The 12,934-nt window shown below is 37.5% G+C and overlaps 2 protein-coding genes across 2 annotated transcripts in view; one reads left to right on the forward strand and one right to left on the reverse strand.

Moving 5' to 3' along the window:
• LOC131857663 (uncharacterized) overlaps positions 1-8,850 on the forward strand; it is a 48,091-nt gene extending 39,241 nt beyond the window's left edge. Inside the window, exon 2 of the mRNA XM_059210364.1 lies at positions 8,558-8,850. Within this exon, the coding sequence (XP_059066347.1) occupies positions 8,558-8,850 (293 nt within the window). The remainder of the gene's footprint in view (positions 1-8,557) is intronic.
• Positions 8,851-10,089: 1,239 nt separating this feature from the next.
• LOC131045324 (uncharacterized) lies at positions 10,090-11,547 on the reverse strand. The gene has a single exon (XM_057978899.2). It carries the CDS (start codon positions 11,545-11,547, stop codon positions 10,090-10,092), a length of 1,458 nt encoding a protein of 485 aa, XP_057834882.2.
• Positions 11,548-12,934: the final 1,387 nt, after the last annotated feature.

The raw sequence follows: 12,934 nt of genomic DNA on the forward strand, positions 1-12,934 counted from the left end.
CATCCTGACTTGTCCTTTTTTCATGTCGAGAAGATGTACCGGATGAGCGATCTCGATTGGCCTCTTGCTTCCTCTTGGAGGGTTCCCTTTTCTTAGGTCTTTCTTTCCTCTTTGCGCCTCTAGGATGAGGATTGCCTTCACTTGCACTTCTAGGATGAGGATTGCCTTCACTTGCACTTCTAGGATGAGGATTGCCTTCACTTGCACTTGCTCCTCCCTCTCCTGGCTTTTCCTCCAAAGTAAAAGTTATTGGTACGTTTTGATCTCTCAACTTTTGATGTTGTATATCTACCCATTTGCGAGTATATGACAAAACTGGAGCCATCAAAGCTTTTAAGTCAAAAGCCTCAGGCTCGTTCCAATCTATCTTCACTGCTTTGTCTTCTCGGTCATAAGATGATTGGAGATGTCTGCCACTATCCTGAGCTTGATCGGCCACTCTGTAAACTTTGCATTTCCTGATGAAATCTAAAGGCAATCTGGAATGCATCTTTCTTTTTACTTCTAGATCACTTGAGAGATTCATCCAAAAGTCCTCTACCTGACATTCATGCCTGTACTTTCTACCAACTGTCTCTTCTATATACCCATAAGGATCAAAATTCTCCCTCAAAGCAAAGAATGAAAATGAATACAAGGCTAACTCCCTTTCTGCATCATCCAAGGCTAGAGCATTAGGACATACCTCAACTGAATTCCCTAGTATGATAGGCACAGGAATTCCATTTCCATGCTTGTGTCTGAATGCCTTCGCATAAGCCGCCAACTGCCTAGTCACCTCAAGTAGCACTATCCTGTCTGTCAGATATCTTGGCAACATATAGGGAGGTGAAGGACACCCATGAACTCTAATATATGTAAACTTTTGGAATTGGATGAACCAAGCACCATACCTCTTTACAAGCTCTTGTGCATCCTGAGATAACCGATTGTGAATCCCGCCCTGCAATATCCTGGTGATGTTCATCGTGAAGGTATCATTGACTATCTTGTAGTCACTTCCTGGTGGATGATACAAATGAACATAAGATTCACAAACTCTGACTTCTCCGGGTCCTCTTCCGATCACTCCTCTGTGAGGTAATCCTGCATATTCGAAACTCCTGATCAAGGCATATATGATGTATGAACTCATGTGGAAGGACTTGGTAGCCTTTAGTCTTCTCAACTGCACGTCCAAGCAATGGCTAATAATTCTAGCCCAATGAATTGTTCCTTTTCCTTGAACTATCACTTGGATGAAGTAGAACATCCACTTCTCAAAATAGAAGGCTTGAGGAGCCCCTGTAACTCGATTGAGAAAAGTTATCAAATCTCTGTACTCCTCTTGGAAGTCGATCCTATGTGGTGTGTTGGGAATTTTGCTTAGGCGAGGACGACTTTTGAGTAACCAATTCTTATTGATGATGCTCAAGCAAGTGTCTGGATCATCTTCGTACATGGACCTGGCTCCTTCCAAGCTTTTGTAAATCATATCTTTATGTTCTGGAAGATGGAGGGCCTCACTTATAGCCTCTTCTGAAAGGTAAGCCAAAGTATTCCCTTCCTTGGACACGATTGATCTTGATTGTGGGTCATAATGGCGGGCACACTCGATCATCAGCTCATGGCACTGGACCGCCGGAGGGAAACCGGCCGCCTTGATGTTGCCACTTTCAATTATTTTCTTTGCGACAGGTGATGGTTTTCCAATGTAAGGGACCTCTCGAAACTTCTTCACACTGAAGTTTCCCAAGTTGGTATCTCCAATGTTGCTCCACTTTGACACGATCTTGGTCTCCAATTCTTCATTCCTCTGATCTTCCTTCATGAGAGCTGGACGACTAGTGGATGCTCCTGCCTTTGGGGTCGCCATCCTGACACCTACACAACATTTCATAATGAGCAATATATTTTGCAACGTAGGAATATAGAGTAGAAAGGAAGATTTAAGCTTTTAATTAGGAAACTTCATGATAAATCTTTGAGTTATCATTTCCTAATTAACTATGCAATTTCAAAAAAGCTTGAAATTCAAATTCAAAATTTCGACATTGGGACAAAGGATGATCTCGCCATACCTCCACTTGAGAATTAATTCTAAAAAATGATGCAAAAATAAGGAGAATTCGCTAGGCAAAATGTAGATCAAGACTCCCTTTAGCAAAATGCGCCTCCTCTAGTCTTCACAAGCATCAATTCCACCACCACTAGCCTCCAACAAAGTTCGCTCCAATTTGGACCAGATTTCGCACTTCTTCCTTGCTTCTCCAAATCGCACTTGATACAATGAATGAATGATTGATTAAAATCGCTCAACACACCCCTATTATATAGGCGCTCACCACTTCATTTTCCCATAGGCCGACTTGGTGGAAAAAATAAACAAAGATTAATAAAAGGAGAAGGCCGACTTAATTAAGCAATAAAAAATGATACCTCAAGCGCTCTTCTTTTAAATTTTAATTTAATAATAATTAATTTCGAAATGCCTCAATTAATTAAAAAAACGATTTTCCAAGGCTCAAAATTAATTATTAAATGCTATGCGCTTTTCATTAAATGCCAATTTAATTAAAAAATTTTAAAATATTTCGAAGTTTTTGGGCGAACTTGGCATCTAGTGCGATTTGCTAAAATAAGGCAAAAAATAAAATAATGAATGTTGATAACTTCGCTCTGGTCCCTTGGAGAGGGACAGGAGCGCTCTTGTATTTTAAGTCTTGCATCTTTTGTTTCCACGTTCAAAACTTCATCCTAGGTGTCCAAAATGGCATTTTTTTATAGGAGTCTCGAGTTTAATTCACTTGGCTTTTAGAAGGGACATGCCTTAGTATAGTTTCGCCTTGGTCCCTTGGTGAAGGACAGGAGCGATTTTTGACTTTTGTCCTTGATCTTTATCTTTTAAATCACCAATTGAAGTTGGGAGGTAAGCAATAATCTCCATTGTTCATTCTATGCATGCTTAACTTGTTTCCTTAAGGCAAAATGGGCTCTCCCAAGATTTTCGCCCTGGTCCTCCAGTGAAGGACAAGAGCGATTTTTGACTTTGAGCCTAGGATTGTCAATTTTTGGAAGCAATTCCTTGTTCACCATTTTTAAAAAGGTATATCTCATCTTGCACCACCTTGCCTTGGCGTGATTCTGGAGTAAAATTTGTTGATTTTATAAGAATCGCCTTGGTCCCTTGGAGAGGGACAGGAGCGCCTTCTAGTTCATTACACAAACTTTTGTCCTCATCATCCTCCAATTACCCTCAAGGCGTAAAACATCATTCCCCACTCGCTCTTGAGTCTTGAAAGCATTTCAAAATAGTAGGCAAATAGGCATATATGGGGTTTTCGCCCTGGTCCCTTGGTGAGGGACAGGAGCGCCTTGGCCAATTGTCATCGAAGTTTGTGGTCTCTGCAACTCCATTTCACCCCGAAGCTCTTCAAGTGTCATTCCAAACTTGTGCCTTGGCCTAGGTTTGTCCCAATTTGGAGAGAAGAGATAGCCTTTTAGGTTTTTCGCCCTGGTCCCCTGGAGAGGGACAGGAGCGATTTTGCAATTATGAACTTATCTGTGCTTTGCTATCCCTCGAAGTTATCTTCAATGGACCAATTACGCCCTCTTTCATTCATTTCAAATACGAAACTTGCCTTACCTTTTCAAGAGATTTGCCTTGTTAGAAAATCGCCCTGGTTCTTTGGTGAGGTACAGGAGCGATTGTTGTCCTTTGGGTTGATTCCCTCCTTTGTGGCCCACTCAAGTTATATTCAACGGACAGAACACATTTCCCTTGGCCTCCTCAAATCGTGAAATCACTTTAATCTTGCAAGGAAAATGCAAATTTGAAACTCAAACTCCGGTCCTTCAGTGAGGGACAGGAGCGAATTTTGCCCTCTAGGCCAAATCCTTTCGCTTTTCATCTTGAAACCTCTTTGCTAGGGAAGATATCATCCTGTTACAAGCTATGAACAAGAGTTCAAGTCTGAAAAAGGTCCAAAAAAGGGATGTATAAAGAAAATCGCTCTGGTCCTTCAGGGAAGGACAGGGGCGAATTCTTCGTAAACCTTCAAATTTCATCATTTTTAAACCTTCAAAATCCTTAAAATCGTCAAGTCACGTCCAATTAGCTCCCCTAGAGACCCTGCACAAAACAAATTAAAAAAGTCAGAGACCAAAATACACTAAAAAACATTTTCGCCTTGGTCCCTGGGAGAGGGACAGGAGCGATTTCTCCTTTCTAAGCCAAATTATCCACAATTTAGATCTTCAACCATTTCACAAGGCATAATTAGGTCATCTTTAAGGCCGGGAACCAGTTAGCAAGCCTTTGCAAACAAGAAATTGCACTTAGAATGAAATTTGCCCTGAGCCTCCAGTGAAGGACAGGAGCGATTTCTCTGTTTTAGGCATCATTCTGCCTCCAAAATTTGATCAAAACTTACCTAGGCAAGAATATACAATTCCATCTTCAAAATGCTAACACTTAGACAAAATTTGAATTTTGCCTCAAAAATCCCTGACTAGACCTAACCTGAGACATATCTGACTTCCTGACAGGCTTACCCTACTTCAAAAACCTCAATCTTTGGGAGGATGCGTAATAACCTTCAAAATTTGACCGGACTCGGCTTGAAAATACCCAAAAGAAACCCCTAAGGCCTAACCCTAGTCCAGACAACTCACTCACTCAATCAAAACCCTAAAAGCAGAGAGAAGAACAGGCAAAACGAAAGCAAAAAGAGGGGGTCCCCATTTTAATGGGGCGATGTGTGAAATGGTCACAACAGGCTGATAGCATGCAAACTACCATAATCCAAGTCATCAAAATCATAAATGAAACCTCCAAGACGTGTAACTGTCTACGATTTTCATATAACACAGGTCACAAGATTTCATTAGTATGTGTTGAGGGATTGGGGTCACTGTGATTATGTTTGCGATAATTTAGGCCTTTTATCATTAAAGAATTTATAACGTAGTTATCAAGCCGACCTTCTTGCACTACATCCTTGACTTCAAGTGACTTGTGTCTTGCATGGTGCATTTTGAATGTTCTTTATTCTCTGTGTTGTGAAGCCTCTAAGGCGCAATGTGGCAAAGTCTTATGCATTTTAAATAGAGAGTCTATGTTTTAAAAGCCCCAAATGGCTTGGAAAATCTTAATTTTTAAAAAAAAAATGACTCCACATTTTTTGAATACCCATGTTTCGGTATTTTTCAAGGGGTGGGTTAGAAAGGGCGATATAAAAAAGTGTTTCATTTTAAAATGGCCCGAACTTTCTTATTTTTAAAGTCTAACATATCTTCGGCATTTATATCGGCTTTATCCAGGGAGAAAATAAAAGAAACAAACAATTTTTTCCTTAAAAGAACTTCATTTTGTTTGATTTTAAAAGCTCTAAGTAGTTTAGGTCCATTACTCATTTTTATCCAAGGCGATTTTTTAAATGCACTTCGCCCTTGATCTTTTTCGGGGTCTTTTTTGACTTCAAAAAGCATATCGGCAAGAGTAATTTCAAAAAAAAAAAAAAAACCCAAACTTCTATTTTGATGTTAAACTTTTCGATGTTTAGCTCGGCACCAATTGGCTTTTTATAAGGAGATATATGACTTTGGATAGCCTCTTTTTACGCCAAGAAGCCCGAATTCTATCATTTGTTTCGACCCACTCAGTATTTCGGGATTTATATTGGGGTCTATAGGTGCAAATAGCAAAAGCAATTTTTTCACAATAGCACAAACTTACTTCGCTTTGAGTTATGCTCGATATTTTCTTTGTTTTGGTGTTATGACGGGGCTAACAAAAACAACTCATTTAAAAAAAAAAACCGAACTTTGTCCTTGTTTCGACTCACTACGCCGCCTAATACTTCTCGGGGTTTTTCTTGGCACTGAGAAGGGGTTTAGGAAACATGACTTCTCTCAGAAAAAACACTGAATTTGATTGCACCCTTAAAATGCTTCGAACTGACCTTAGCCTTTTTGGGATTATTTCCAGTGAAGACCAGGGGTGGTGATAGAATGTACTGATTCCTTTTTCTTTAAGCTTTAATAAAAATTTGAACTTTATTCCTCTTTGTTTTAGAATGTCACTGAACTACTTTGGTATTTTTGACAGCTTAGAAGGGGCGACAACAAAACAATTCCATTCTTTGCCCTTTGCGTTTTGTTGTTTTGAGAAGATGTCGGGCTTTTCTTCGGAGAAAATAAGAGGGAAAATCACACTCATTTCAAGTGTTTGACGGCTTTAAGGATTTTCGGGGCTTCCTATGGGATTCATCTCAGGGATAACATGAATGAAGATTATAGAAAAATGACCCCCTATGCTAGCTCTCACACGGGTAGGTCTGGAGAACGCGGGTCCCTATCAAATAAGACGGGGATGGGGATGTGCAACGCACAACAACTACCTCCATGTTGTGCACCTTACCCTTTCCCAAACACATGAGACCTAGTTCCCATGATTCTTTACAGCTGAGACATTACTTTTTCTGCATAATTCATTTCGAACCTCATCATCCAGGTTATTCTTTTTAGGCCATCTCTTTTGAAAAGGTTCTTATCTTTCTTGTGCTGGAAGGGCTTAGGCTGAAATATGTTTTTAGGGGATAACTATCCATGTTTTTAGCTCTCATGATGGCATCCCACAAAGTGTTGGAATCAAATTCTTTGATCCAACCATGAAGTGGCTTTGATAAACCCTCCATAAACAAAACAATTAATCTACGCTCTAATACATCCGTGACCATAATATATAACTTTTGGAATTTTGAAATATATGCATCAACTGATCCAATCTGTTTCAGTTGTGCCGACTTCTTGAAGTGCAATTTTGGATCCTTCTTGTCAAATTTGTCAATCAATCTCTGAGTGAAATCTGCATAGGAAGTGATGCTATCATGTCCCAAGGTCACTAGTCCATGGTACCATGACTCATGAGCCTCTCCATCTAAGTAAGGGTGAAAATTTGAAATTCTGAATTTCAAGCATTCAAGGATCGTATGACGTGATTTTTAAAGTTTGAACTATAAAAATTGAGAACAAAAATCGAATCATGTATGTCATAAATTCATTCTTTATGCATCTCATGCATTAATTTAAGTTTATTTTGTGTAATTATGTAGGATATTTTTTTCCACTTCTAAGTCAAAGTCCAAATTTGGGGTGTAGAATTTTTGCTTAGACCAAGTTTCTGAATTATATGGCATACTAGATACAAATATGGTGGGCATTAGGGAAATATCCATATATGTAGAGGTACAAATATTGGAGGCCAACATTTGAGTGAGGTTCAGTTGTATCAAAATGGTTGTGTTAGGAGATTGTAAAGGAGGTAGTGGCACAGGGAACGATAGTGTTCACACATGTTGATTAATACTAGTGTAGAATTGTCTGGTTGGCAGGTTGCAATGGTTGCATTGGATAGTTCTAGAGTGTTGATTTCTATTTTTAATCTAATCATTTTCATTCCTTTGGATAAAGGGGGTTTGTTTGATCCATGATTCAAAGTGGCTGATAATAATATAATACAAATTACATTATGTGTAGATTGTAGCAGGAGTTTTGCTGGTTGGCAGGTTACAGAGAATTTTGAGCCCTGTTTGCCCATGGATGTAAATAGTGGATAAAATACAAATTTGATTCCTTCATTCTTGAAATTCGTGATTAATGTGATTTTTTTGTTTTCAGATTCCCAACACCTACCTAGTGCACATTTCTTTTCCACTAAAATACAAAAGGCATCTTGACCAAAATCTGTTTGGAAAATAACTACTATAAATGGTAAAATAATTGGTTTGGGGCTGACGATATAAATTTTTTGATGCCTACAACACATGTTTCTGAGTGGAATGAGTAGGGGAGAAACTGAGAAATAATTTCTAAATTATAATCTAGAGATAAAGAAAATTTATCTAGTGTAGATCAAATAGTGAAGGTGTGCTAACTGAGAAGAGCTTAGTTCATCTTGGAAATAAGGAACAACACCCTACAAGGATTGGAGAAACATTCCTATAAATTTATTTGGATGTTTTCCTATTTTCCACAAGGAAGATGTTTTCTATCCAAAACTAGCTTGGTTTAGTTGTTTAAGTTCATTTTCTTTGAGGAATAAATATATCCATCATTCTCAAAGTTCATATTATTTCTAGGAGAATCATATTCTTCATTTTGAATAGGTTTTAGAAACCCCTAAAACTACCCAACTTCCCTCACATGTTTGTAATCTCTCTTAATTTAGATAGTGTTGTTTCTTATATCATTCTACAATCAATTGATATTTCATATTTTAACTTATGTGTTCTTTTCACTTGTCAAAGGTTAGCTATTTTTGCTTCTTAAAAGTTGGGTAGAATTATAGAAACTTCTTGTCGCTTTCAATAAATGTGATAGAAATTATTTACAAAGTTCATTCTTATTGAGTAAAGGATAATAATGAATTATGCTTTCATTTATTAAGACATGAAGAAAGGGCTCTTAACATGTTGATAATCAACCATTTTTATGGGATTCATTTCTTTTTTGATATTTTTCTTAAGATTTAATTAGGGAGAACCAACTAATTTTTCTACTAAAACTTATATTGTAGGAAAACATGAAATTGAAGCTAGCGTGAAACAACAAATGGATAATGATGTGAATCATTTAAATGACATTGGAGTGCCTCTTGTTTCTACAAGCCATGAGTTGCCTTTGCAAGAAAAGGGTTCCCATACTTCTATAGAAGCTGCAGGACCTTCTCTGTGCATTGCAGTTATTGGAGCAACTGGCGAACTAGCTAGAAACAAGATATTTCCTGCATTGTTTTCCCTTTATTGTAGTGGCTTCCTTCCCAAGGTACATCTTTTTGCCTCCTCTCACAGTTCCTATGTTAATGCATGATATTATCTTTGTTTGCATGACAGCTTTTGGAAGAAAAAAGTTTGCAACAAGCTAAATTTTATGCTAGTGGTTGTCTTTTTGAGTTAGACCCTCGAGATTTTCATACCAACTATTTTTGCATCCCTGCCTTTCTGTCTCAATTTTTTTTTTGGTAAAGTTTCTCTCAAACAGTGCTTAGGATGGATTTCTATGTCAATATAAGATACATTCTGCAAGCTAAACTTTGGTATTAAGAATCTCTATTTAGAACATATAAACAGTATAGAAATAAGTGAATCTGATGGGTCATTCAGACCATGTAAAAGAATTTGATCCACATTAAAGAAATATAAACCAAATTAAAAAACTTGGAAATCAGTGATTGAAAAAGGATGAGGCATCTAAGCACACTGAAATATTTTAAAATCTCACCTTTCAGTTAATACAATGTGCATTTATTAGAAAATGAAGACCTACATAACTAGTGGCCCACAATATGAACAAAAATACTTGATTGAATGAATATGAGTTTATTGTATCCAATGCATCCTTTGTGCTATTTCGACAAGCAACTAGAAGACAATATTGGACCACATGACATCACATAAGACATTAGTGGACATGTAGGTCCAATATTGAAAATATGGCAATTAATGTAGGCATACATTAATATTGACTTAAGTGATGGATGCCAAATGGATAATAGTTATTCCTAATAATGATTATCTGGGAGGAATCAAAATTTTATCTCAAAAACTATTAAATTTGCGCATTAAGAGTTATTTGATGAAAATATATATATTTGTTTATTTGTGCCCCATTTGTCAAGGCTATCTCTTCAAAGGAAGCTTTTGATGAGATGGATCCCTATGTACTTGTTTTTGCATTAAATATTGGATTTTGGCAAGGTTGCATGGGTACGGGGGTTCTTGGAGACGTCGGGTACTGGTACTGGTACGGCTATTTTTTCAAAATAGGAGATGTGGGTACTTGGAGATGCCAAATTTTTTTTAAATATAATTTAATAATTTATAGAAAATTTGAAAATCTGATGACATTGGACTTTCAAAACAAGAAATAACATTAAGTATTAACTATTAACTATGAAGTTTAGGATCAAAATGCCAAACAATCATTGTGTCATAGTTTCAAACTGATTAGTGATATTAATTACATATTGAAGATAGCTTGATAAACAGCAAGCTGATACGCAAACCAAAAACTGAAAGCAAAAATCAGAAATTTTATATTTATAATCTACTATTCTTCGCCATGATCATCCATATCAAGGTCATCAGCTATGAGGCTCTCCAAATAGTCAGCACTCTCGAATTCAGGTTCCTCTGATGGTAGAATAACAGGGGGTAAATCGGCTAGTCCATCTGCTTCAACCACTTCATCTACAATGGCTGCAACGTCTCCATCAGGTGAAATTTGATCCCATTTTGCCGAAGGACCCTCATTGTATCCAGGATCTACACGAGAGAGAAGACAAAGTGAGCTATGAATGTACACCAAGTTCTCTGCTTTCTTTGATCCTAATCGGTTCCTCTTCAGTGAATGAATGAACCCATAAGTGCTCCAATTTCTCTCACAAGATGAAGAGCTAGCCACTTGTGAGAGTAATCGTATTGCAAATGATTGCAATTCAGGGGCTTCACTTCCATGATTCCACCACCACTCTAGAGGGTCTTTCTTTACTTTCATATCATATATAGCTTCCACAGAAGCAAAATCACCTTGCCCACGTGAAAACTTATTCCATTGAGTCCTCATAACTGAAGCTTCCTCACCTCGGCCATAAATCTTTTTAACGGCAGCCCAAAAGCCCTTCATTACCTCTCTATCCTGATGTGGAGCTCTCTTTTTGGTCACTTCTATATCATACCATTTAAGATTAAGGGCATAGGCAACACAATGAAGAGGTGTGTTAAGTTTGTTCCACCTTCCATGTAACTTTTCTTCTATCAAAGGATATAGAGAAATATCTTTTGCATCAGTTATCTTCTTTACTCTTTCACACATGGAATCTATTGCTACATAAACCTCTCCCAAACATGCCTTATCTGAATCTGCAAATTTGATCACCTCACATATGGGCTTAATAAAGTCCACAACAAACTTAACATCAACCCAAAAATGCTCATCAAGGACCATAGCTCTCACCTCAACTGCAATATCTGATGTAGATTGTTTCCAAGCTGCCCATGCATCACTAACAACCGTGGAACACAAAGCTCCTTTGACTTCACAAAGGCGGTCAAGAAGAATGAAGTAAGAAGCAAAACGTGTGTCAGCAGGTTTGAGAAGTTCCACCTTGGCAAATTTACGATAAATGGCTTGTGTGTGGTGATGGTTACATATGAACATTTGTATCTTTCTGCCCTTCTCTATGAGATCTGAAATCCATTGGAACTTGCCAATATCCTTGAGAGCATTATTTAATGAATGCACACAACATGGTATCCAAAATATCTTCCTGTACCTCTTTTGCACCAACATGTCTGCTGCTTTACAAACAGGGGCAGCATCGGTAACAACTTGGACTACATGTGATGCCCCCACCTCCTCAATGCTATCACATAGTTGGCTATGAAGAAATTCTGCATTTTTTTCTTGCCCTGAACAATCTATTGCCTTCAAAAAATAAGGCCCTTCGCTACATGTTACCATGATATTAAGTAGTGGACGATTCCTAGCATCTGTCCACCCATCCATCACAATACTACATCCTTCTTGAGCCCACACTCTTTTCAATGGTGCAGTTTGTTCCTCTAATCAACTTTTTTCTTTATCAACAAGAGTAGTGCGAAGCTTCTCATACCTGTTGTCCTCATTTTTGTTTTCAAAAATGAAGGACCACTACAGTGAAATTTTTATGAAAAAATTGAAATTTTTACTCTATGGCACGCTTCTCGAGGCAGAATTTCGACTAATCCTTGGACTGGCTTGATCCTCAGTCCATTCTCGAACTACGTTTCGAATTTCGTCCAATTCTGGGTTCGTTTGCTATGCCTTTCCTTCAATTTCGGGTTTTAAAACCTAGACTGCAGGTGGAGAATTTTCTTCAAACTGCAAGTTTTAATGATATTCATTGTTATGGTCTTTGTAGGGGAATTTTTGATCAATTACATGTGCACTTTTGTTTCAAATATGTCACTTGTAATTTATTTTAAGTTTCCCCTTTAAATGTTTTTATCTTTTATTGTTTTTTGGTCATTTTTAGTTAAAATAGGGGTTTTTTGGCTCAACTACAAGTAAACTTGCAGTTTGTTCAAAAAACCCCTACTTTAATGGTTTTCGCATGTAATAGGGATTTTAAATCCCCATTACATATGTGCAAGTGTTTTTAACTTGTTGTAGGGATTTTATTTCCCTTTTACAAGTATTTTTAAACTTGTAGTTTGTCTTTTAAAACCCGATTTTGACATAAAAGTGCATTTTTGAAAATTTTAAACTTGTCATTTGTCCAAAAAAACCCGATTTTGTCTTGATGAGTGAAAAAGTGATAAATTAAACTTGTCATTTGTATTTTAAAACCCGATTTTGGCTTGTAAATGGAAAAGGTGAAAATAAAACTTGTCATTTTCTCTTTAAAACCCGATTTGCATGTTTTTGGGTAAATCGAACTTGTTGTTTGTCTCCTAAAACCCGATTTGCAAGGAAAATGGATTTGTTGAAGATGTCAAAGCGATTTTTTGGGGAGATTTGCTAGAGATGCAAGGCGTTTAGGATTCTATCCTATTCTCAAGCATTTTCAAACACACTTTTCGCCATTTAGAGTTTGTTATTACTGGTTTTTGGAGCTAAATCAGCAAAAACGTGGTTTATCCAATCCACATTTTGGGCGTTTTTCACTCCATAAACCTGCAATCTCCTAAGGCGTTTTGCCCTCTCCCACCTAGGCATGGAGTATGGGATAGGTTTCAAGACATTTAATGATCCATTAATGGTGCATTGAATACCACGTTTTTTGCAAAAACGTGATTCTCTTTGGCCGCGTTTTTAAAACTTTGGCGTCATTACCTCCAACAAAAACCTTTGGCGTCATTGCTCCAACAAATGCCTAAGGCGTTTTGCTCCAATAAACTTGAAATGCACACTT

The sequence above is a fragment of the Cryptomeria japonica genome, chromosome 8 (genome assembly GCF_030272615.1).
Source record: "Cryptomeria japonica chromosome 8, Sugi_1.0, whole genome shotgun sequence".
Lineage (NCBI taxonomy): Eukaryota > Viridiplantae > Streptophyta > Pinopsida > Cupressales > Cupressaceae > Cryptomeria > Cryptomeria japonica.